This window comes from Oncorhynchus nerka, linkage group LG23, assembly GCF_034236695.1.
Source record: "Oncorhynchus nerka isolate Pitt River linkage group LG23, Oner_Uvic_2.0, whole genome shotgun sequence".
NCBI classification, from domain to species: Eukaryota; Metazoa; Chordata; class Actinopteri; order Salmoniformes; family Salmonidae; genus Oncorhynchus; species Oncorhynchus nerka.
This window is the reverse complement of record NC_088418.1, coordinates 39978792-40001185: the sequence shown is the minus strand read 5'-3', so window position 1 is coordinate 40001185 and position 22394 is coordinate 39978792. Positions and strand designations below refer to the sequence as shown.

Sequence of the window (22394 nt, the reverse complement as noted above, 5' to 3'; positions counted from 1 at the left end):
GTGTTCAACCTTCCCAAGTTCTCTCACGTCACCCCGCTCCTCCGCTCTCTCCACTGGCTTCCAGTTGAAGCTCGCATCCGCTACAAGACCATGGTGCTTGCCTACGGAGCTGTGAGGGGAACGGCACCTCACTACCTCCAGGCTCTGATCAGGCCCTACACCCAAACAAGGGCACTGCGTTCATCCACCTCTGGCCTGCTCGCCTCCCTACCACTGAGGAAGTACAGTTCCCGCTCAGCCCAGTCAAAACTGTTCGCTGCTCTGGCCCCCCAATGGTGGAACAAACTCCCTCACGACGCCAGGACAGCGGAGTCAATCACCACCTTCCGGAGACACCTGAAACCCCACCTCTTTAAGGAATACCTAGGATAGGATAAAGTAATCCTTCTCCCCCTCCCCCCTTAAAAGACCTAGATGCACTATTGTAAAGTGGCTGTTCCACTGGATGTCATAAGGTGAAAGCACCAATTTGTAAGTCGCTCTGGATAAGAGCGTCTGCTAAATGACTTAAATGTAAATGTAATGTAAATGAAAATAAGTATTTGGTCACCTACAAACAAGCAAAATGTCTGGCTTTCACAGACCTGTAACTTCTTTAAGAGGCTCCTCTGTCCTCCACTCGTTACCTGTATTAATGGCACCTGTTTGAACTTGTTATCAGTATAAAAGACACCTGTCCACAACCTCAAACAGTCACACTCCAAACTCCACTATGGCCAAGACCAAAGAGCTGTCAAAGGACACCAGAAACAAAATTGTAGACCTCCACCAGGCTGGGAAGATTGAATCTGCAATAGGTAAGCAGCTTGGTTTGAAGAAATCTACTGTGGGAGCAATTATTAGCAAATGGAAGACATACTGATAATCTCCCTTGATCTGGTGCTCCACGCAAGATCTCACCCCGGGGGGTCAAAATTATCACAAGAACGGTGAGCAAAAATCCCAGAACCATACGGGGGGACCTAGTGAATGACCTGCAGAGAGCTGGGACCAAAGTAACAAAGCCTACCATCAGTAACACACTACGCCGCCAGGGACTCAAATCCTGCAGTGCCAGTGACATGTCCCCCTGCTTAACTTCTTGCGTCGAGCCAACCCGGATCCGGGATCATGACTACAGCCTCAAGTCCATTACCATAACGCAACGTTAACTATTCATGAAAATCGCAAATTAAATGAAATCAATATGCTAGCTCTCATGCTTAGCCTTTTGTTAACAACACTGTCATCTCAGATTTTCAAAAATATGCTTCTCTACCATAGCAAAACTAGCATTTAGCGTTAGCATTTAGCATTAGCATTTAGCGTTAGCATCACCAGGCAACATTTTCACAAAAACCAGCAAAAACATTCAATAAATAATTTACCTTTGAAGAGCTTCGGATGTTTTCAATGAGGAGACTCTCAGTTAGATAGCAAATGTTCAGTTTTCCTGAAAGATTATTTGTGCAGGAGAAATCGGTCCGTTTTCTGCGTCATGTTTGGCTACCAAAAAAAACGAAAATTCAGTTATAAAAACGCCTAACTTTTTCCAAAATAACTCCATAATATCGACTGAAACATGGCAAACGTTGTTTAGAATCAATCCTCAAGGTGTTTTTCTACATATCTCTTCAATGATGTATCATTCCTGGAAGTGTGCTTCTCCCTCTGTATCGCATGGTAAAATGAGTGCCACTGAGAATTGCGCACCAATTTAGACAAAGGACACCGGGCGGACACCTGGCAAATGTAGTCTCTTATGGCCAATCTTCCAATGATATGCCTACAAATACGTCACAATGCTGCAGACATCTTGGACAAACGGCAGAGAGCATAAGCTCGTTCACGGCACATTCACAGCCATATAAGGAGACGATAGTAAAACAGAGCTTCAAAAATTCAGCTCATTTCCTGTTTGAGTTTTCATCTTGGTTTCACCTGTAGCATCAGTTCTGGGGCACTCACAGATAATATCTTTGCAGTTTTGAAAACGTCAGAGTGTTTTCTTTCCAAAGCCAATTATATGCATAATCGAGCATCTTTTCGTGACAAAATATTGCGCTTAAAACGGGCACGTTTTTTTATCCAATAATGACATAGCGCCCCCATAGGTTGAAGAGGTTAAGCCAGTACATGTCCAGGCCCGTCTGAAGTTTGCTAGAGAGCATCTGGATGATCCAGAAGAAGATTGGGAGAATGAAACCAAAATATAACTTTTTGGTAAAAACTCAACTTGTCGTGTTTGGAGAACAAAGAATGCTGAGTTGCATCCAAAGAACACGATACCTACTGTGAAGCATGGGGGTGGAAACATCATGCTTTGGGGCTGTTTTTCTGCAAAGGGACCAGGACGACTGATCCGTGTAAAGGAAAGAATGAATGGGGCCATGTATCGTGAGATTTTGAGTGAAAACCTCCTTCCATCAGCAAGGGCATTGAAGATGAAACGTGGCTGGGTCTTTCAGCATGACAATGATCCCAAACACACCGCCCGGGCAACGAATGCGTGGCTTCGTAAGAAGCATTTTAAGGTCCTGGAGTGGCCTAGCCAGTCTCCAGATCTCAACCCCATAGAAAATCTTTGGAGGGAGTTGAAAGTCTGTGTTGCCCAGCAACAGCCAAGAAACATCACTGCTCTAGAAGAGATCTGCATGGAGGAATGGGCCAAAATACCAGCAACAGTGTGTGAAAACCTTGTGACGACTTACAGAAAACATTTGACCACTGTCATTTCCAACAAAGGGTATATAACAAAGTATTGAGATAAACTTTTGTTATTGACCAAATACTTATTTTCCACCATAATTTGCAAATAAATTCATTAAAAATCCTACAATGTGATTTTCTGGATTTTCATAGTTGAAGTGTACCTATGATGAAAATTACAGGCCTCTCATCTTTTTAAGTGGGAGAACTTGCACAATTGGTGGCTGACTAAATACTTTTTTGCCCCACTGTATATCCCCCCAATAGAATTACCATACTTTAACGATGACAGCTTCTCCATCCTAGAGGGGGAGATCAACAATTTCCAGGCCCAGGGATATGTTTTTATTTTTTTGCGCATGCTTTACACACTCCAATAGTCTCTCATTCACAATTTGACAAGCACTTGATAATGCCTCGAATTTCACATGTCTTTTGTGGGCATGCGTTGTGCCCTTCTCCCTGAGTGCTGCACAATCCGAAGTGTCTCTCACTCACACGGATATCCTTCAAGTGATCGGGTCTTTCTCACAGGCTACAAGTTAAGACAGACACATCGGGGACGCAACTGCATGCGTCCTTGTTTTTATTTCACCTTTATTTAACCAGGTAAGCTAGTTGAGAACAAGTTCTCATTTACAACTGTGACCTGGCCAAGATAAAGCAAAGCAGTGTGACACAAACAACAACACAGAGATATACGTGGAATAAACAAACATATAGCCAATAATACAATAGAAAAAGTCTATATACAGTGTGTGCAAATGGCGTAAGGAGGTAAGGCAATAAATAGGCCATAGTAGCAAAGTAATTACAATTTAGCAAATTAACACTGGAGTGATAGATGTGCAGATGATGATGTGCAAGTAGAGATACTGGTGTGCAAAAGAGCAAAAAAGTAAATAAAAACAATATGGGGATGAGGTAGGTAGATTGGGTGGGCTATTTACAGATGGGCTATGTACAGCTGCAGTGATTGGTTAACTGCTCAGATAGCTGATGTTTAAAGTTAGTGAGGGAAATATAACTGGAACTTCATCGATTTTTGCAATTCGTTCCAGTCATTGGCAGCAGAGAACTGGAAGGCAAGGCGGCCAAAGAGGTGTTGGCTTTAAGGATGACCAGTGAGATATACCTGCTGGAGCACGTGCTACGGGTGGGTGTTGTTATCGTGATCAGTGAGCTGAGATTAGGCGGAGCTTTAGGGAGCGTTTGACAATGATGAGGGGTGGTTGTTTGACAGCGGACCCATAGTGGATGCAAGCAATGAGGCAGTGATCGCTGAGATCCTGATTGAAAATAGCAGAGGTGTATTTGGAGGGCAAGTTGGTCAGGATAATATCTATGAGGATGCCCATGTTCGTTGATAATTTGTGAGAGATTGAGGGCATCTATTTTAGATTGTAGAACTGCCGGAGTGTTAAGCATATCCCAGTTTAGGTCACCTAACAGAACGAACTCTGAAGATAGATGGGGGGCAATCAATTCACATATGGTGTCCAGGGCACAGCTGGAAACTGAGGGGGGGTCTATAACAGGCGGCAACAGTGAGATACTTATTTCTGGAGAGATTAATTTTTTAAATTATGAGCTCGAACTGTTTGGGAATAGACCTGGAAAGTATGACAGAACTTTGCAGGCTATCTCTGCAGTAGATTGCAACTCCTCGCCCTTTGGCAGTTCTATCTTGACAGAAAATGTTGTAGTTGGGAATGGAAATCTCAGATTTTTTGGTGGCCTCCCTAAACCAGGATTAAGACACAGCAAGGACATCAGGGTTGGCGGAGTGTGCTAAAGCAGTGAGTAAAACTAACTTAGGGAGGAGGCTTCTGATGTTAACATGCATGAAACCAAGGCTTTTTCGGTTACAGAAGTCAACAAATGACAGTGCCTGGGGGCACGCAGGGCCTGGGTTAACCTCCACATCACCGGAGGAACAAGGGGGAGTAGGATGAGGGTACGGCTAAAGGCTATCAAAACTGGTCGTGTGGTGCATTGGGGTCAGATAATAAAAGGAGCAGATTTCTGAGTGTGGTAGAATAGATTCAGAACATAATGTATAGACAGGGGTATGGTGGGGTGTGGGCACAGTGGAGGCAAGTCCAGGCACCGAGTGATGATAAGAGAGGTTGCATCTCTGGATGTGCTAGTTAAGCTGGGTGAGGTCGCCGCATGTGTGGGAGGTGGGACAAAGGAGGTATCTGAGGCATGTTGAGGGGGACTAGGGGCTCCGCAGTAAACTAAAACAATGATAACTATCCTAAACAACAGTGTTCAAGGCATATTGACATTTGAGAGAGACATAAAGCGAGGCATAAAGCAATCACAGGTGTTGATTGGGGGAGCTAGCTAAGACAACAACGGCTAAGACAACAGCTAATCAGCCACGACAACAACAACAGGTAAAATGGCGATGAATGGGCAGAGGGTCAGTTAACTACACACAAGGCTTGAGTTCGAGGCAGGGGCCGACAGATAAACAAAAAATAAACAAAATGGAGTACCGTGATTAATGAACAGTTCAGCAGGTATCAGCTATGTAGCCAAGTGATCATAGGGTCCAGTGAACAGCAATAGATGGAACAGGGAAGAGGGAAGCCGCGGGGTAGTCGTTATTACGCTAGCACGCGGGAGACACGGCGTTTAAAGTTAGCAGGTCAGGGTAAGTAGAAGCGTCTGCTCCGACGTCCAGCAAAGGCCTGTTGAGGGCACAGGGGATGGAGTTACGTCGGCAGGAAAAGTTGTGGTGGTATGGCAGGGCGCCGTGTCAACATAGGGTCCGGGCCAGATGGCGAAAGAGGTATTGTAGTTGTAGTAATTTCGTTTGCTAACTGGGAGATGCACCTGGCTCGCGGCTAACTGGTGCTAGCTTCGGGGCAGGGGCATTAGCCACTATAGCCACTCGGTAGCAGCTAGCTAGCAGCGATGATCCGATGGAAAGGTCCAGAGCTAAGGGCAAGGATCAGGTGGAACAGTCGATTCTAGCCGTGTTAGGGGTAGAGTCCGGGAGGCATCAGCTGAGTAGCCGAGTGATCAGAGAGTAGGCCGGGAGGTGGGCCTGGCTCAGGGCTAGCTTCGGGGCTGGGTCACTCGGTGGCAGCAAGCTAGCTGTGATGATCAGGAGTAATGGTCCAGGGCTTACGGCAGGAATCCAGGGTTGTAGTGGAGAAAACAGTCCGATACAGGCAGGCTGGCAAGTATTATCCAGGCTGAAAAAACGTCTGGTGTCTGTTCAGAAGATAAAGGCCGCCAGCAGTGGCTAACAATGACTAAATAGCTAGTAGCTAATTAGATGGTTAGCTTCTGATGGAGGTTCTGGCTATAAGGTCTAAAAAATAATTGCGGATCCGTGTCACATTGGGTGAGGCGGGTTACTGGAATGCATATTTAATTTAAAAATGAAAAAAAAGGAAATATATACAAAAAAGACAAAAATCACCAAAAGTAAACGAGAGGACGACAAATCACGTCTGCACTGCTACGCTATCTTGGAGTAATTCCGAGGTGCATATTGAAAATATCGGAAGAACAGTCCACATTTACTTTTCGTCAGCCAACAAGATGAGTAGGCCTAATGAACAGCAAAAGCACTAGCTATGTCAACCTACTATTCCCATAGTACAATAGTCAACCTATTCTATTCTGTGCGAGAAATAAATATTCCAAAATATTCCATTCTGGGATAGATTCCTTTTTCTACGTATTCCCCAAGGTGTCTACAGCATTTTGATGTAGTTTCACACCTTTATGTTGAAGAATGAGCGTTAACGACTACATTGCGTAAGTGTCCGGCTGAGGGCTCTCAGAGTAATTCTTGCGTAATAGACAGAGGTAGCTATTTTTCCTCCCGGTCTTACTGAAAATACAGCTGTCCCGGTTGATATACAGTATGTCTTATTCAAGTCATTTTCTCATTTTTGATTTCAACATTATACCGTTTACAATTCATCTCAGGTTTTATTAGATTCAGTTTTATTCTGTGGTCCTCTGGTGGTTCATTGTCCTTTTTGATAATTGCTATGTTCTTACATTTTTTACTTTTACATTCAGAAAATGAGAACATATGAAAGCTGGTGGTTCCTTTTAACACGAGTCTTCAATATTCCCAGGTAAGAAGTTTTAGGTTGTAGTTATTATAGGACTATTTCCCTCTATACCATTTGTATTTCATATACCTTTGACTATTGGATGTTCTTATAGGCACTTTAGTATTGCCAGTGTAACAGTACTTCCGTCCCTCTCCTCGCTCCTCCCTGGGCTCGAACCAGGAACACAATGACAACAGCCACCCTCGAAGCATCGTTACCCATGCAGAGCAAGGGGAATAACCACTCCAAGTCTCAGAGCGAGTGACGTTTGAAACGCTATTAGCGGCAGGGGAGTTGTTACACACTCCTTAAGAACACATTCTTATTTTCAATGACGGCCTTTGAACGGTGGGTTAACTGCCTCGTTCAGGGGCAGAACAACAGATTTTCACCTTGTCAGCTAGGGCGATTCAATCTTGCAACCTTACAGTTAACTAGTCCAATGCTCTAACCACCTGCCTCTCATTGCACTCCACGAGGAAACTGCCTGTTATGCGAATGCAGTAAGTCTGTTACGCGAATGCAGTAAGCCAAGGTAAGTTTCTAGCTAGCATTAAACTTATCTTATAAAAAACAATCAATCAATCAATCATAATCACTAGTTAACTACACATGGTTGATGATATTACTAGTTTATCTAGCGTGTCCTGCATTGCATATACTTGATGCGGTGCGTATCGTTGCTCCAATATGTACCTAACCATGAACATCAATGCCTTTCTTAAAATCAATACACAGAAGTATATCTTTAAACCTGAATATTTAGCTAAAAGAAATCCAAGTTAGCAGGCAATATTAACCAGGTGAAATTGTGTCACTTTTCTTGTGTTCATTGCACGCAGAGTCAGTGTATATGCAACAGTTTTTGGCCGCCTAATTTGCCAGAATTGTACGTAATTATGACATAACATTGAAGGTTGTGCAATGTAACAGGTATATTTAGACTAATGGATGCCACCCTTTAGATAAAATACGGAACGGTTCCGTATTTCACTGAAATAATAAACATCTTGTTTTCGAGATGATAGTTTCCGGATTCAACCATATTAATGACCTAAGGCTCATATTTCTGTGTGTTATTATGTTATAACTAAGTCTATGATTTGATAGAGCAGTCTGACTGAGCGGTGGTAGGCACCAGCAGGCTCGTAAGCATTCATTCAAACAGCACTTTCATGCGTTTTGCCAGCAGCTCTTCATTGTGCGTCTAGCATTGAGCTGTTTATGATTCATAACCAGACGTCACCCTGGCCTTGCATGTCCAGACGCATCTCTGCCCTAGAGGCTCCATACAACTCATACACTAGCCCTTGACCAGCACACACACACACACACACAAACAATGATAGACACACAAAGACACAGAGAAACAGACATATGCAAACTGGGGTACCAACGTGGGGGTAAATAAAACATGAATGTTTTGTAATTATGTTGTATTATATTTTAATCACCAAACAATTCTCTGGTTATTAATAAATTGTCCAGACCCACATCAACAGCCCTCCCCACTAATACAGGTGCTGACTCTAGACCTGCGGTTAAGAGCATTGGGACAGTAACTGAAAGGTCACTGGTTCGATCCCCGAGCCGATGTGCCATTGAGCAAGGCATTCAACCCTACTTGCTCCAGTAACTCACTCTGGATAAGAGCTTCTGCTAAATGGACAGAGACTCACTGCATGTACCTGCTGTACTGAGGGGGCACAGGAGTGAATATCTGTATCATCCGCATAGAGATGAATGATACAGATAGACCAATATCATTTATAGAAATAGTGAAGAGAACAGGGCACAAAATCCATCCCTGCGGCACACCTTTCCTAATATCGAGGAAATTACATTTGATATCGTCAGTAAGCACACGTTTTGTCCTGTCCGTTAGATCGTTCTTGAACCAATCGCAAGATGTCTGATCTAGGCCTATTTCAGACCAGCTTTGAACAAGTCAGAAATGGTCAAATGTATCAAATGTCTTGGACAGGTCAATAAATAAGGCAGCACAATGATTTTTATGGTCTATAATGGCACGTCCTCTAAGACAAGTGTAGCCACTGAAATACTGCTTTGTACAGGTCTAAAACCCATCTTGGTGCTCATTAAGAAGTTTAAAAAGTTGGCTGAGAGTTGGCCAGGGAGTGTAAAACTTTGACAAGGCAAGATAACTTGTAAATTGGACAGTAGTTATCCAAGTCAGAAGGATTGCCTCCTTTGTGTAGGGGGAGGACTTGCGCCGTTTTCCAGATCTTAAGGATAACCCCAGAAAACAATGGAGTTAAAAAATATAGGTTAATGATTCTGCAATAATTGGGGCAGAAAGCTGCTGCAAAAAGGGATCAAGTGAATTTTTTACAATAACCCACTATTTACTAATTATGCGGAGTTATTATAAAGTGTTACCTATTGATAGAATAACAACAATATGCCCCTCTGATGTGTTTGTTTGTTTGTGGGTGTATTTGAGAAAGAGAGTTCAAAGAGACACACAGAACAAATGTGAAAATCAGCTAATATTCAGCAAACCACTTTTCTGTGTTGCAAAAGCATAAATCAACTCAATCATCTCACAAACCCCAACACTTGCAAGAACAGTCACTGTTGTGGTGAATGGCGCACAGTACTGCATAGAGCCATGACAACATGGAGCTCTATTCCACATCAAGTAACTGATGCAAGCAGTAAAATTTGATTTAAAAAACAGATACAATTACACCTTATGGAACAGCGAGGACTGTAAAGAGACACGAACACAGGCACAGACACATGCACACAACCCCACGATAACATTCACACTATACACACACGTACACATGGATTTTGTGTTGTAGATATGTGGTAGTAGAGTAGTGGCCTGGGGGCACACACTTAATGTGTTGCGTGAAATGTGTTGTGAATGTATTGTACTGTTTTAAAAATGCTGTATAACATGTGCGCTAACAGAACCCTAGTGATTCTTACCTTGGGGTTCTCCATGAGGGCCTCTATTCTAGGATGCGAGCCGCCAATGCCTGCATCCGCCAAGGGCCAGCTGAGTGGTCTACCGTTGCCATCAGAGGGGGCAGAGTGGGCCAGCTTGGAGAAGCGGTCTGCCCCTGTCCCCGTTTTGTGGGGGTCCACCAGGGGGCTCTCTTTGGGACACCAGGCCTCAGGGGGTAGCGCGGGGTCACAGGGCACGCCGTTGGTGGAGGAGGGGACCAAGGAGACACATCCATCTGGTGGGATGGGTGGTGGGCGCTCAGGAGGTGGTGGGGGTGGAGGATCCCTCTTGGGGGGTGGAGGAGCAGGCAAAGGCTTGTCTTGTTTTCTGGCCAGCCCTGGAGAGGACTTGGGGAGGAGGGCATGTGTTCGTTTTACACTACACAGAAATAAACAGTGTTGAAGCAGGCTGACATATCAATCAAATGCATTTTATGAAGGAAGCATGTTGTTTTACTTCACACACACACATGCCTGCACACACACACATCCTTTGATTGTTTGCTGTTGTATTTGTGCTGTTGCTAGTGTCTTCTGTCTATGTTATGTCTGTCTTACATAGTTTTGTTTATATCAGCAACTGTTCCCACAGGAGGCCTTTTGCCTCTTGCTAGACCATCATTGTAAATCTGTTCTTAACTGACTTGCCTGTTTAAATAAAGCCTTTTTATATCAGCAGTTATCTCAAAGTGCTAACCCCAAAATGTCTGTGGGGGGGGGTTGTTCTACTAAGCTAACATATGGAATTGATTTGAGAAGGTCATACCATGGATCATTTAGCTATTGATTTACAATTTTAGGACCCCTTTAGGTTAAAAAAAAACAACATTTTGGGGATGAAACATTGATTTAGCCTTACTGCTATTAGCCCATAGAAACGCACTGAATAACAGATTCATACATGGAAAAACAGATAGTCCAGAAATACATCAAAAGGAAGTATGTTTGAAAGTGTCAGTCCTCTGTCTGAGGTGGGAAGGACAATTTTTGTGATGTCTCCTGGTATGGCAAACACGGCTGTAGCCTTGCCACCTTCCACCGCAAATTTGCAAGGCCGATATCGGCGGATGCGGTAGATTGAAAAATAGAAGAGATATCACTAGTTTTAAAAGACAGATTTATCTGGGCATTTTTTATTATGCTAATTCAATGTCTGCCCGGGCGCACACATCGATTCTAGGGGATACCCAGCCTGAAACCCCAAAGAGCAAGCAATGCAGAGGAAGAAGTTCACTGGCTAGGAAAAACTCCCTAGAAGGCAGGTACCTAGGAAGAAACCTAGAGAGGAACCAAGGCTCCGAGAGATGGCATCAACCAGCACCAAAACATTCAACTTTAGAGATTTCTGGAGATCATTCCACAAGTTGCAAAAAACCATAACGCAGATCTACCTAACTTAGTGGAGACTGAAGGGATCTCCAGAGTTAGCCGTCCCTATGATCGGGTCAGGTGACGCATATGTCTGAAGTTTGCACAAGAGGGCTTTATAAACAAAAATAGAGCAGAGCATTTGTATTTATATTTGTATTTAAGGATCCTCAGTAGTGATAAAGTCAATCTCTCGTCCAATTTGAGCCATCGACATGAATATTATTCATGTTACCTCTCTGTGTACATTTAGGGGCTAGCCGTGCTGCTCTGTTCTAAACCAATTTTAATTTTCCTAAGTACCTCTTTGTGGCACCTGACCACACAACTGAACAGTGTCCAGCTGCAGGACCTGCCTTGTTGATAGTGTTGTTAAGAAGGTAGAGTAACACTTTATTATGGACAGACTTCTCCCCATCTTAGCTACTGCTGTATCAATATGTTTTGACCGTGACAGTTTTACAATCCAAGGTTGCTCCAAGCAGTTTAGTCACCTCAACTTTCCACATGATTTATTACAATATTTAGTTGAGGTTCAGGGTTTAGTGAATGATTTGTCTCAAATACAATGCCACCCATTGTGAAACTAACTGCAGGTCTTTGTTAAGTGTTCCAGTGATTTCACTTTCTGTAGTAGCTGACGTGTGTAGTGTTGAGTCATCCTCAGACATAGACACACTGGCTTTACTCAAGGCCAGTAGGCATGTCATTAGTAAAGATTGAGAAAAGTAAGGGGCCTAGCTGCCCTGGGGAATTCCTGATACTACCTGTATTGATCTATGAGATTGAAGAGGGCCAACATACTTTCTGATACAGAATGCAGTGATGTGTAATGAACCTATCACACGTAATAAAATGTGATAAACATCTCCTATAAAGGAAGGCCACTTGTTAACTAACTCATCAATATGCTTTTTGAAAGATAGCTTTTCGTCAATCCAGATACCCAGATATTTATAAGCAGGGACACAATCCATCCAATATACATAAGCATAAATCATTAGATAAATGTTTCAGCTTTTTGAAAAATAACATATAATTAGTTTTACCTGAATCACTTTTTCCCTTTACACTTGTGGGAATTGGACTATATGGATAGGGCTAAATTGAAAAGTTTCTTACAGAATAAATAGGATATGCATACACATAACCATGGTAGCAATTGAAAGGAACAGTTTGGGAATAATGGGGAAATGATTCGATCAAAGGTGAGTACACAACAATTCACCTGAAACAAGACAAACATTGCACTGTTTGACATTTACTGTACTGTTCTCCACATTTGTTGATAACGAAATCTGAAAATACTCAGGATACATTCAGTAACATGATAAGACTATTTCTGGAAAATGTGGGGTAGGTGCAACATAAGACAAAGGCATTTGAGTAGAAGACTAACTACTTTTTTTCAATCAAATTTTTTGAGCGCTCCTAACTGTGCTGTTAAGAAAATAGAGCAAGCACACTTATAGTTGTTCTGTTTGGAACACAACCCTCTATCCCCGCCAGCACACAATCACTGTTTTTGTTTACTTAATCTCCAAAAAGTCCATTATAAATCACAATTTGGGTCAGGTGGGCATAATTGCAAATCGTGTTCTATTGCCACACGACTAGCTAAGTTGTAAAATATGATATTACAGATATTACAGTTCAGAGAAATAGATAGGAATTGTTGTGTGCATAGAAAGGAGTCATGAGTGCATTCGGGTGAATTTACTTCACAATTTAAAAAAAAACAGGCTCATTCTATTCAGAACATCAGGGTATGATTCATAATCCTCAACGTCTCATCTTACAACATACATAATGTCATCTAAATGTACAGCACTTCCCTCATTCAGACAACAAACATTTTTCAAAATGTCCTCAATTACCGCGAAGGATGGGGTATAGTGTTGTCCTGCGCGGTGCTCAAGTTCAGAACGGGTGTCAGTCAAAACCCATACAGCGCTGATGATGCGCAGAGCCAGAGCTCTGACGTCACGTATAGCATGTTACTGTACAGCCACTACGTTCAAATTTAGAAGTGCCCAAATCTGCCATTTTCAACGTGTATACAGGTACGAGTGTTAGAAATATAAAATATATAGCTAAGTGAAAAATTCCAATCTGGTTTTCATGCCCACCACAGCACAGAGACAGCCTTAGTTAAAGTGGTAAATTATCTTTAAGCCAACACAGATGCCAAACAGCTCTCTGTCCTTGTACTCTTTGATTTAAGTGCTGCATTCAACACCGTTGACCGTGGTGTCCTTCTGGACAGACTGGAGAGGTGGGTTGGCCTCTACGGTCCAGTTCTAAATTGGTTTAGGACCTATTTAACCGGTCAAGAGTTTTTTGTCACCAATTGTGAACATAACCCAGAGAAAATAGATATCACACGTGGCAAGGTATCGCAAGGTTCAATTTTAGGTCCGGTACTGTTCAGTTTATATATGTACCCCTTGGCAGTGTTATCAGCGAGCATGACATTGACTTTCACTGCTAAACAACTTTACATTTCTGTGTCCCCAGAGGTTTTCAGCTCCACGGATAAATTATTAGACTTAAATTATTAGACTGTATTAGTTATCTAAATACTTGGATGTCTCACTTCCTCCAGCTAAAGGCCGAGGTACTTATTGTTGTAGCCAAAGCACAGAGAGAGAGAGAATCTGGCAGCAGATTTTAATTCACAGGCAATAAAGATAAAACACCAGGTCAAAAACTTAGGTGTCATTTTAGATTCTGAACTCTATTTCGAATCCCACATTAGGAATGTGACCAAAATAGCTTTTTACCACATGATGAACATTGCCACGGTTCGGCCGTTTCTCTCAGGCGGATACAGAGAGACTCATCCGTGCTTTTATTACAAGAAGGCTTGACTACTGTAACATGCTGACCAGACCGTGAGCATTGCAAAATAAATGTAGAAATCCATGTTATTCAATTATTGCGTCTGCGTTGCCAAGGGCTAAAATAGAAGCCATTCCTATTTCTGATGAAGATCGCTGCAAGTCCTGCCTCTCCCATCTCCTCATTGGTTATACCCACGTGGGTGATTGAAAGACAAACTGTTTTGCCGGTCATCGTGGCAATACTATTAAAGTTTAGATTCCAATCACCATACAAGTTCAAAGATGAAAAAGCCTGGAAGGAGGAGAGATGACTAGAAACGATTCGGTTGACCGTTTTATGTGTGGATTAATTGTTGGAGTACAGGTCCTTGTGCATTTCAGGTAAAATAACAGCTCAATGTTTATATCCCATGACAAATTAGCTAGAAACAGCAAGCTAGCTAAATAGGACAAATTAGCTAGCATGTGCAAGAATACCCAAGAAAGCCATTGGTCAACTACAAAACATACAGAATGCTGCAGCACGGGTACTGACCAAGACTACCAGAGAACCTGAGGGGGCCCGAAACTGTGGACATTTTTAAAAGAGATCTTAAAACAAACTTCTTTAGCGTTGTTTTTGTTAGGGTGCTTTTTTGTCTTTCAGTTTTTATTGTTATTCTTTTGTTTTTTGTGTAGTAAATATTTCAGTTTTTTATTTATGTATTTTCCTGTGAAGTGTATTGCGTTGCATTCATGTCTGAAATGTGCGCTATAAATAAAGCTTGATTTCAAGTGTTTTAAAAAGTATAAAACACTGAAGCACTGTATCGTCAGTCTAAACTTTCCGGTTCCTACTTCCTGGTCAAATTCTGTTGATAAAGTGAACACAAAAGTGAGCCAAAAGAGTTTGGGTCAGCACAACAGTATGAAAAGGGTGTCGATGTGGAGTGCAAACCTGCAGTTTCAGATTTTCACTGTGCCCTACAATCACACCTGCAACCCTGTACATGTGACTATTAAACAATCTGAATAAGTACCTCTTTGGTGTGCTGAATGAAAAACAATAGATCACACCAAACCAGTTTGAAAGGGGGTTTAGGCTGTACACCCCATAGACATATGGTACATGCTGATGGGTTCTGTATCCTTATTCATGTCACTGAGGGAGAGAGGGGAATGTAGAACATTTACATTCTGCCAGGATATATTATTGTTAACCATCAGGGATCCAATGGGGGGAGAATGGCCACAGTCTGGTACAAGTCAACAGGACAGCCGGGAGTTGGGGAGGAGTGAGAAATTTGGGCTGAGGTCAGGTTAGATGAAGTGAGGAAGAACAGATATCACTAAAGTTCTGAATAGCAACAGCTGTGTACTGGCTGTTCAGATGTGTAAGGAGAGAGCTCAGCATAAGAGAAAGGGTTAAATACCAGTTCTTGTGTGAATATGTTCTTTGTCTGTTCAGCTGTCTGACCCTTTGGGTGAATAAACTTGGTTTGAGCGTCGGTTTGTACCCTGTTATTTAGAACCTAACAACCCTGACCCACCTTTGGGGAGCTGGAGGGGCTGGCAGAGGGGGATCGGATGACGCCCTTCTGGATGAGGTCCAGGCGAGGGGGTACGGGGGGCAGGCTGAGGTGCTGGATGCTGAGGGCCTCACCATGGGCTTTCCTCCTCTGGGCCACCGGGGAGGAGTTTGGCGACATCACGGGGGAGTTCTGCTGTTCGGCACACTGCTGATATGGAAAGAACAAAACAAGTTCAGGTTTTTAATAATACCGATGTGGCAGTCATAGACACTGAAATACATGGATGTAACATTTATAACAGGGTTTCCGGTAGCCGGATTTTGGCCTATAAAATGATGAAAAGTAGATTAAAAAAAACTGCCGCTGACCAATTGTCCCAAAAAAAGAGGGGAAAATCATGTTACAAAATCATTTTCATTGATGGAAATAACAGTTGATGGAAATGCATTTGACCGGTCATGCTTATCGGTCTATAGGTTTTTTTTTTTGCATCATTTAGTGGAATTAAATTGTTGCGTGTGTATTTTCGTTAGTCGTTATGTTTATATAATGTGCACGAGAGCTCCTGCTACAGCTTCTCAAACAGCTCATTGGTTGCTGCTGGAGTGAAATGTGCTTTTATGCCAATCCGTTTTGTCACCAAAGCCCCATATACTACCCACCACTGTGACCTGTATGCTCTCGTTGGCTAGACCTCGCTACATATTTGTCGCCAAACCCACTGGCTCCATTGACATCTATAAGCCTTTGCTAGGTAAAAGCTCCACCTTATCTCAGCTCACTGGTCACCATAGCAACACCCACCCGTAGCACGCGCTCCAGCAGGTATATTTCACTGGTCATCCCCAAAGCCAACACTTCCTTTGGCCGCCTTTCCTTCCAGTTCTCTGCTGCCAATGACTGTAACGAATTGCAAAAATCACTGAAGCTGGAGACTTAGATCTCCATCTCTAACTTTAAGCATCAGCTATCAGAGCAGCTTACCAATCACTGTACCTGTACACAGCCAATCTGTAAATCACACATCCAACTACCTCATCCCCATATTGTTATTTATCTTCTTGCTCTTTTGCAATCCAGTATCTCTACTTGCATATCATAATCTGTACACCTATCACTCCAGTGGTAATGCTAAATTGTAATTATTTCGCCACTATGGCCTATTTATTGCCTTACCTCCCTAATCTTCTACATTTGCACACACTGTACATAGATTTTTCTATTGTGTTATTGACTGTACATTTGTTTATGTGTAACTCTGTGTTGTTGTTGTTTTTGCTGCACTGCTTTGCTTTATCTTGGCCAGGTCGCAATTGTAAATGAGAACTTGTTCTCAACTGGCCCACCTCGTTAAATAAAGGTGAAATTTTAAAAAAAATAATAATACTAAACCAAGCGTGTGCAAAGTTGTCATCAAGGCAAAGGGTGGCTACTTTGAAGAATCTCAAATATAAAATATATTTTTATTTGTTTAACACTTTTTTGGCTACTACATGATTCCATATGTGTTATTACATAGTTTTGATGTCTTCCCTATTATTCTACAATGTAGAAAATAGTACAAATAAATAAAAACCCTGGAATGAGTAGGCAAACTCGGCATTCCGGGGTTGGACGACACTTACTCTATGGCTAATCAGCAAATTGTAGCATTAGCCACTTAATCACCAGAGTCTGTAGCATTGAACAGGATCCTTTGTCTTCCTGGCACAGCATGAGGTTTCATGACATGACAAGTACTGTTTGGAATCCTGAAATGTGGCATTTCTGAGATTGCGCTGACTTTACTTTTTTTTTAATACCAGAGAGCAATTGAACTGACGCTACATTTTTTTAATACCAGACAGCAATTGAACTGACAGAATGCTTAGTAACTCATCATAGTTTGACCAGACCTGCATAAAAAAAACACACAAAATACAACTATCCTCTTCAGTGATTCTGACACACAAGTTCAACGTCCTGCATATTTAGTTAGTAGATACGTAGATAAATGGCAGTAGTCCATTTAATTAATCGCTGGGTAATTCTACTTGACAGCATGTGAGTTAAGTTGACTGAGCTCAGAGGCCATAGTCACACTGTCACGGCCGTAAAATGAAGTAGACCAATGCGCAGCGTGGTGAGCGTACATATTCCTTTTTATTAGGATGACGCCGACAAAAAAAATAAACAATACAAAAACAACCGTGACGCTTAATTAAGGGCTATGTGCCACAAACAAAGTTAACTTCCCACACTGAAAGGAGGGAAAAGGGCTACCTAAGTATGGTTCCCAATCAGAGACAACGATAGACAGCAGTCCCTGATTGACAACCATACACGGCCGAAACATAGAAATACACAATCATAGAAAATAAAAACATAGAATGCCCACCCCAAATCACACCCTGACCAAACCAAATAGAGACATAAAAAGGCTCTCTAAGGTCAGGGCGTGACACTTTGTCCAAGATCACACTTTTAGACCGTTTCACATTGAGATAGCAAAGGGCCATTTTCGAGAGGTTCTCGAGAGTTATCGATTTTGGAGAGACAATACTGTTGTGTGAACTTGCGAAATGATCACGTCTTGAGCGCCCCCATCCAGTGTAAAAAGAACTGTGTCAAACTGGCCCATACCATGATGCTGCCACCACCATGTTTGACAGTGAGGATGGTGTGTTCATGGTGATGAGCTGTGTTGCTTTTACGCCAAACATAACGTTTTGCATTGTTGCCAAAAAGTTCAATTTTGGTTTCATCTGACCAGAGCACCTTCTTCCACATGTTTGGTGTGTCTCCCAGGTGGCTTGTGGCAAACGTTAAACAACACTTTTTATGGATATCTTTAAGAAATGGCTTTCTTCTTGCCACTCTTCCATAAAGGCCAGATTTGTGCAATATACGACTGATTGTTGTCCTATGGACAGAGTCTCCCACCTCAGCTGTAGATCTCTGCAGTTCATCCAGAGTGATCATGGGCCTCTTGGCTGCATCTCTGATCAGTCTTCTCCTTGTATGAGCTGAAAGTTTAGAGGGACGGCCAGGTCTTGGTAGATTTGCAGTGGTCTGATACTCCTTCCATTTCAATATTATCGCTTGCACAGTGCTCCTTGGGATGTTTAAAGCTTGGGAAATCTTTTTGTATCCAAATCCGGCTTTAAACTTCTTCACAACAGTATCTCGGACCTGCCTGGTGTGTTCCTTGTTCTTCATGATGCTCTCTACGCTTTTAACGGACCTCTGAGACTATCACAGTGCAGGTGCTATTATACGGAGACTTGATTACACACAGGTGGATTGTATTTATCATTATTAGTCATTTAGGTCAACATTGGATCATTCAGAGATCCTCACTGAACTTCTGGAGAGAGTTTGCTGCACTGAAAGTAAAGGGGCTGAATAATTTTGCACGCCCAATTTTTCAGTTTTTGATTTGTTAAAAAAGTTTGAAATATCCAATAAATGTCGTTCCACTTCATGATTGTGTCCCACTTGTTGTTGATTCTTCACAAAAAAATACAGTTTTATATCTTTATGTTTGAAGACTGAAATGTGGCAAAAGGTCGCAAAGTACAAGGGGGCCGAATACTTTCGCAAGGCACTGTATCTTGGCCAGGTCGCAGTTGTAAATGAGAACTTGTTCTCAACTAGCCTACCTGGTTAAATAAAGGTGAAAAATAAAAATGTAATCCGGAGATAGGTGTTTTCTCCATCTCCTTAGCTATCATACTCGAATTCCATTGATTTCAAAACTCAGAAAGTGGAGAGCAACACTTACGCAGTTTTTCTAAGCGATACATAAAACACGCTGCATTAGACAGGATCTGACCTACCAGCTCAAATAGACAGAAGCGTGCAATATGGCAGACCAATCCAAACTCATCTTTCGGCATGTCCAGCCCACTTATTATCTCAGCCAATCATGGCTAGCGGGAAGGTTGCCAACTAGGCTCGTAATTTAAAAATTGTATTTGTATTTACAGATGGCATACAAGTTGGTTATTAATCTCTTGAGACTAGGGGGCAGTATTTTGATGTTTGGGTGAAAAACGTGCCCAAATGAAACTGCCTATTTCTCAGGACCAGAAGCTAGAATATGCATATAATTGGCAGATTAGGATAGAAAACACTCTAAAGTTACCACAACTGTCAAAATATTGTCTGTGAGTATAACAGAAATGATATTGCAGGCGAAAACCCGAGGAAAATCCAACCAGGAAGTGCTGTTATTTTGAAACCTCTGTTCCATTGCATGCCTACCCTCCATTTATAGGGATATCAACCAGATTCCTTGCCCTATGGCTTCCACATGGTGTGAACAGTCTTTAGACATAGTTTCAGGCCTTTCTTCTGAAAAATGAGCGAGAATGATCACATCGCGTCAGTGGATAGCTGTGTGTCCCCAGAGTTTTGCGAGGGAGAGGGGCTTGGAGCAGACATTTTCTCTCTCTCTCCTATTGAAAAAGCTACGGTCCGGTTTATATATTATCTATTATTTATTGTAAAAACAACCTGAGGATTGATTATAAAAAATGTTTGACATGTTTCTACAAACTTTACGGATACTATTTGGAATTTTCGTCTGCCCGTCGTGGCCTGCACACCCCTGTGAATTACTCAACAAAACGCGCCAACCAAATGGAGGTTTTTGGATATAAAAATAATCTTTATTGAACAAAACAAACATTTATTGTGTCATTGGGAATCTCGTGAGTGCAAACATCTGAAGATCATCAAAGGTAAGCGATTCATTTGATTGTTTTTCTCTGACTTTCGTGACCATCTACTTTGCTGCTAGCTGTTTGTAATGTTTTGTCTTCTGAGAGAGCTGTGCTCACATAAATGCTTGGTTTGCTTTCGCTGTCAATCTTTTTTTGAAGTGTTTTGGTATATTGCACTTGTGATTTCATGAAAATGTAATATTTTCTGTAATTTAATTTGAATTTGGCGCTCTGCAATTCAGCGGATGTCGACGAAAATGATCCCGCTATAGGGATCGGTGCGCCAAGAGATATTTTAAGACACATGGAAGTTCACATGTTCGAGAAGGCATTTCTGCCCCCAAAAATGTTTTGTTAAAAAAAAAGCTACGTTCAAACTGCTCTCCTGTGAAGTAGTGACCCGCAACATACGAATAGTTTCCTGAAACGGGTCACATATATGTTCGTAATGGTTGACAGTTTCTCCAAATGGATTGAGGTTTTCCCCAGGTCAAACACTTTCTTACAAATAGCTAGTAATGTCTCTGTACCACAGAATGTATCAGATTGTTGGGTATGTGGATTGTTACCAGACAGTGCTGAGACTATGTCATGTGGACCAAAGCAGGTAACCTTACAGACAGAGAAAAAGCTAACGTAAAGGATAACATGTTTTATATGAAGAAGTGTACAGTCGTGGCCAAAAGTTTTGAGAATGACACAAATATTCATTTTCACGAAGCCTGCTGCCTCAGTTTGTATGATGGCAATTTGCATATACTCCAGAATGTTATGAAGACTGATCAGATGATTTGCAATTAATTGCAAAGTCTCTCTTTGCCATGCAAATTAACTGAATCCCCAAAAAAACATTTCCACTGCATTTCAGCCCTGCCACAAAAGGACCAGCTGACATCATGTCAGTGATTCTCTCGTTAACACAGGTGTGAGTGTTGACAAGGACAAGGCTGGAGATCACTCTGTCATGCTGATTGAGTTCGAATAACATACTGGGAGCTTCAAAAGGAGGGTGGTGCATGGAATCATTGTTCTTCCTCTGTCAACCATGGTTACCTGGAAGGAAACACGTGCCGTCATTATTGCTTTGCACAAAAAGGGCTTCACAGGCAAGGATATTGCTGCCAGTAAGATTGCACCTAAATCAACTATTTATCGGATCATCAAGAATTTCAAGGAGAGTGGTTCAATTGTTGTGAAGAAGGCTTCAGGGCACCCAAGAAAGTCCAGCAAACGCCAGGACTATCTCCTAAAGTTGATTCAGCTGCGGGATCGGGGCACAACCAGTACAGAGCTTGCTCAGGAATGGCAGCAGGCAGGTGTGAGTGCATCTGCACGCACAGTGAGGTGAAGACTTTTGGAGGATGGCCTGGTGTCAAGAAGGGGAGCAAAGAAGCCACTTCTCTCTAGAAAAAACATCAGGGACAGACTGATATTCTGCAAAAGGTACAGGGATTGGACTGCTGAGGACTGGGGTAAAGTCATTTTCTCTGATGAATCCCCTTTCCGATTGTTTGGGGCATCCAGAAAAAAGCTTGTCCGGAGAAGACAAGTTGAGCACTACCATCAGTCCTGTGTCATGCCAACAGTAAAGCATCCTGAGACCGTTCGTGTGTCGGGTAGCTTCTCAGCCAAGGTAGTGGCCTCACTCACAATTTTGTCTAAGAACACAGTCATGAATAAAGAATGGTACCAACACATCCTCCGAGAGCAACTTCTCCCAACCATCTAGGAACAGTTTGGCGGCGAACAATGCCTTTTCCAGCATGATGGAGCACCTTGCCATAAGGCAAAAGTGATAACTAAGTTGCTCGAGGAACAAAAATATCGATATTTTGGGTCATGGCCAGGAAACTCCCCAGACCTTAATCCCATTGAGAACTTGTGGTCAATCCTCAAGAGGCGGGTGGACAAACAAAAACCCACAAATTCTGACAAACTCCAAGCATTAATTATGGAAGAATGGGCTGCCATCAGTCAGGATGTGGCCCAGAATTTAATTGACAGCATGCCAGGGCGGATTGCAGAGGACTTGAAAAAGAAGGGTCAACACTGCAAATATTGACTTCATGTAATTGTCAATAAAAAGCCTTTAACACGTATGAAATGCTTGTAATTATACTTCAGTATTCCAGAGTAACATCTGACAAAAATATCTAAAGACACTGAAGCAGAAAACTTTGTGAAAATTAATAGTGTCATTCTCAAAACTTTTGG

The 22394-nt window shown here is 42.2% G+C and overlaps 1 protein-coding gene across 4 annotated transcripts in view; it reads right to left on the bottom strand.

Annotated features, from left to right (window-relative positions):
* Window positions 1–22394, bottom strand: part of cblb (Cbl proto-oncogene B, E3 ubiquitin protein ligase) — a 160797-nt gene that overhangs the window by 31643 nt on the left and 106760 nt on the right. For all 4 annotated transcript variants that reach the window (XM_029629945.2, XM_029629948.2, XM_029629947.2 and 1 more), the window contains 2 exons: window positions 15493–15681; window positions 9735–10100 (listed from right to left, as the gene is read on the bottom strand). In XM_029629945.2, coding sequence (XP_029485805.1) covers window positions 9735–10100; window positions 15493–15681 — 555 coding nt within the window. The remainder of the gene's footprint in view (window positions 1–9734; window positions 10101–15492; window positions 15682–22394) is intronic.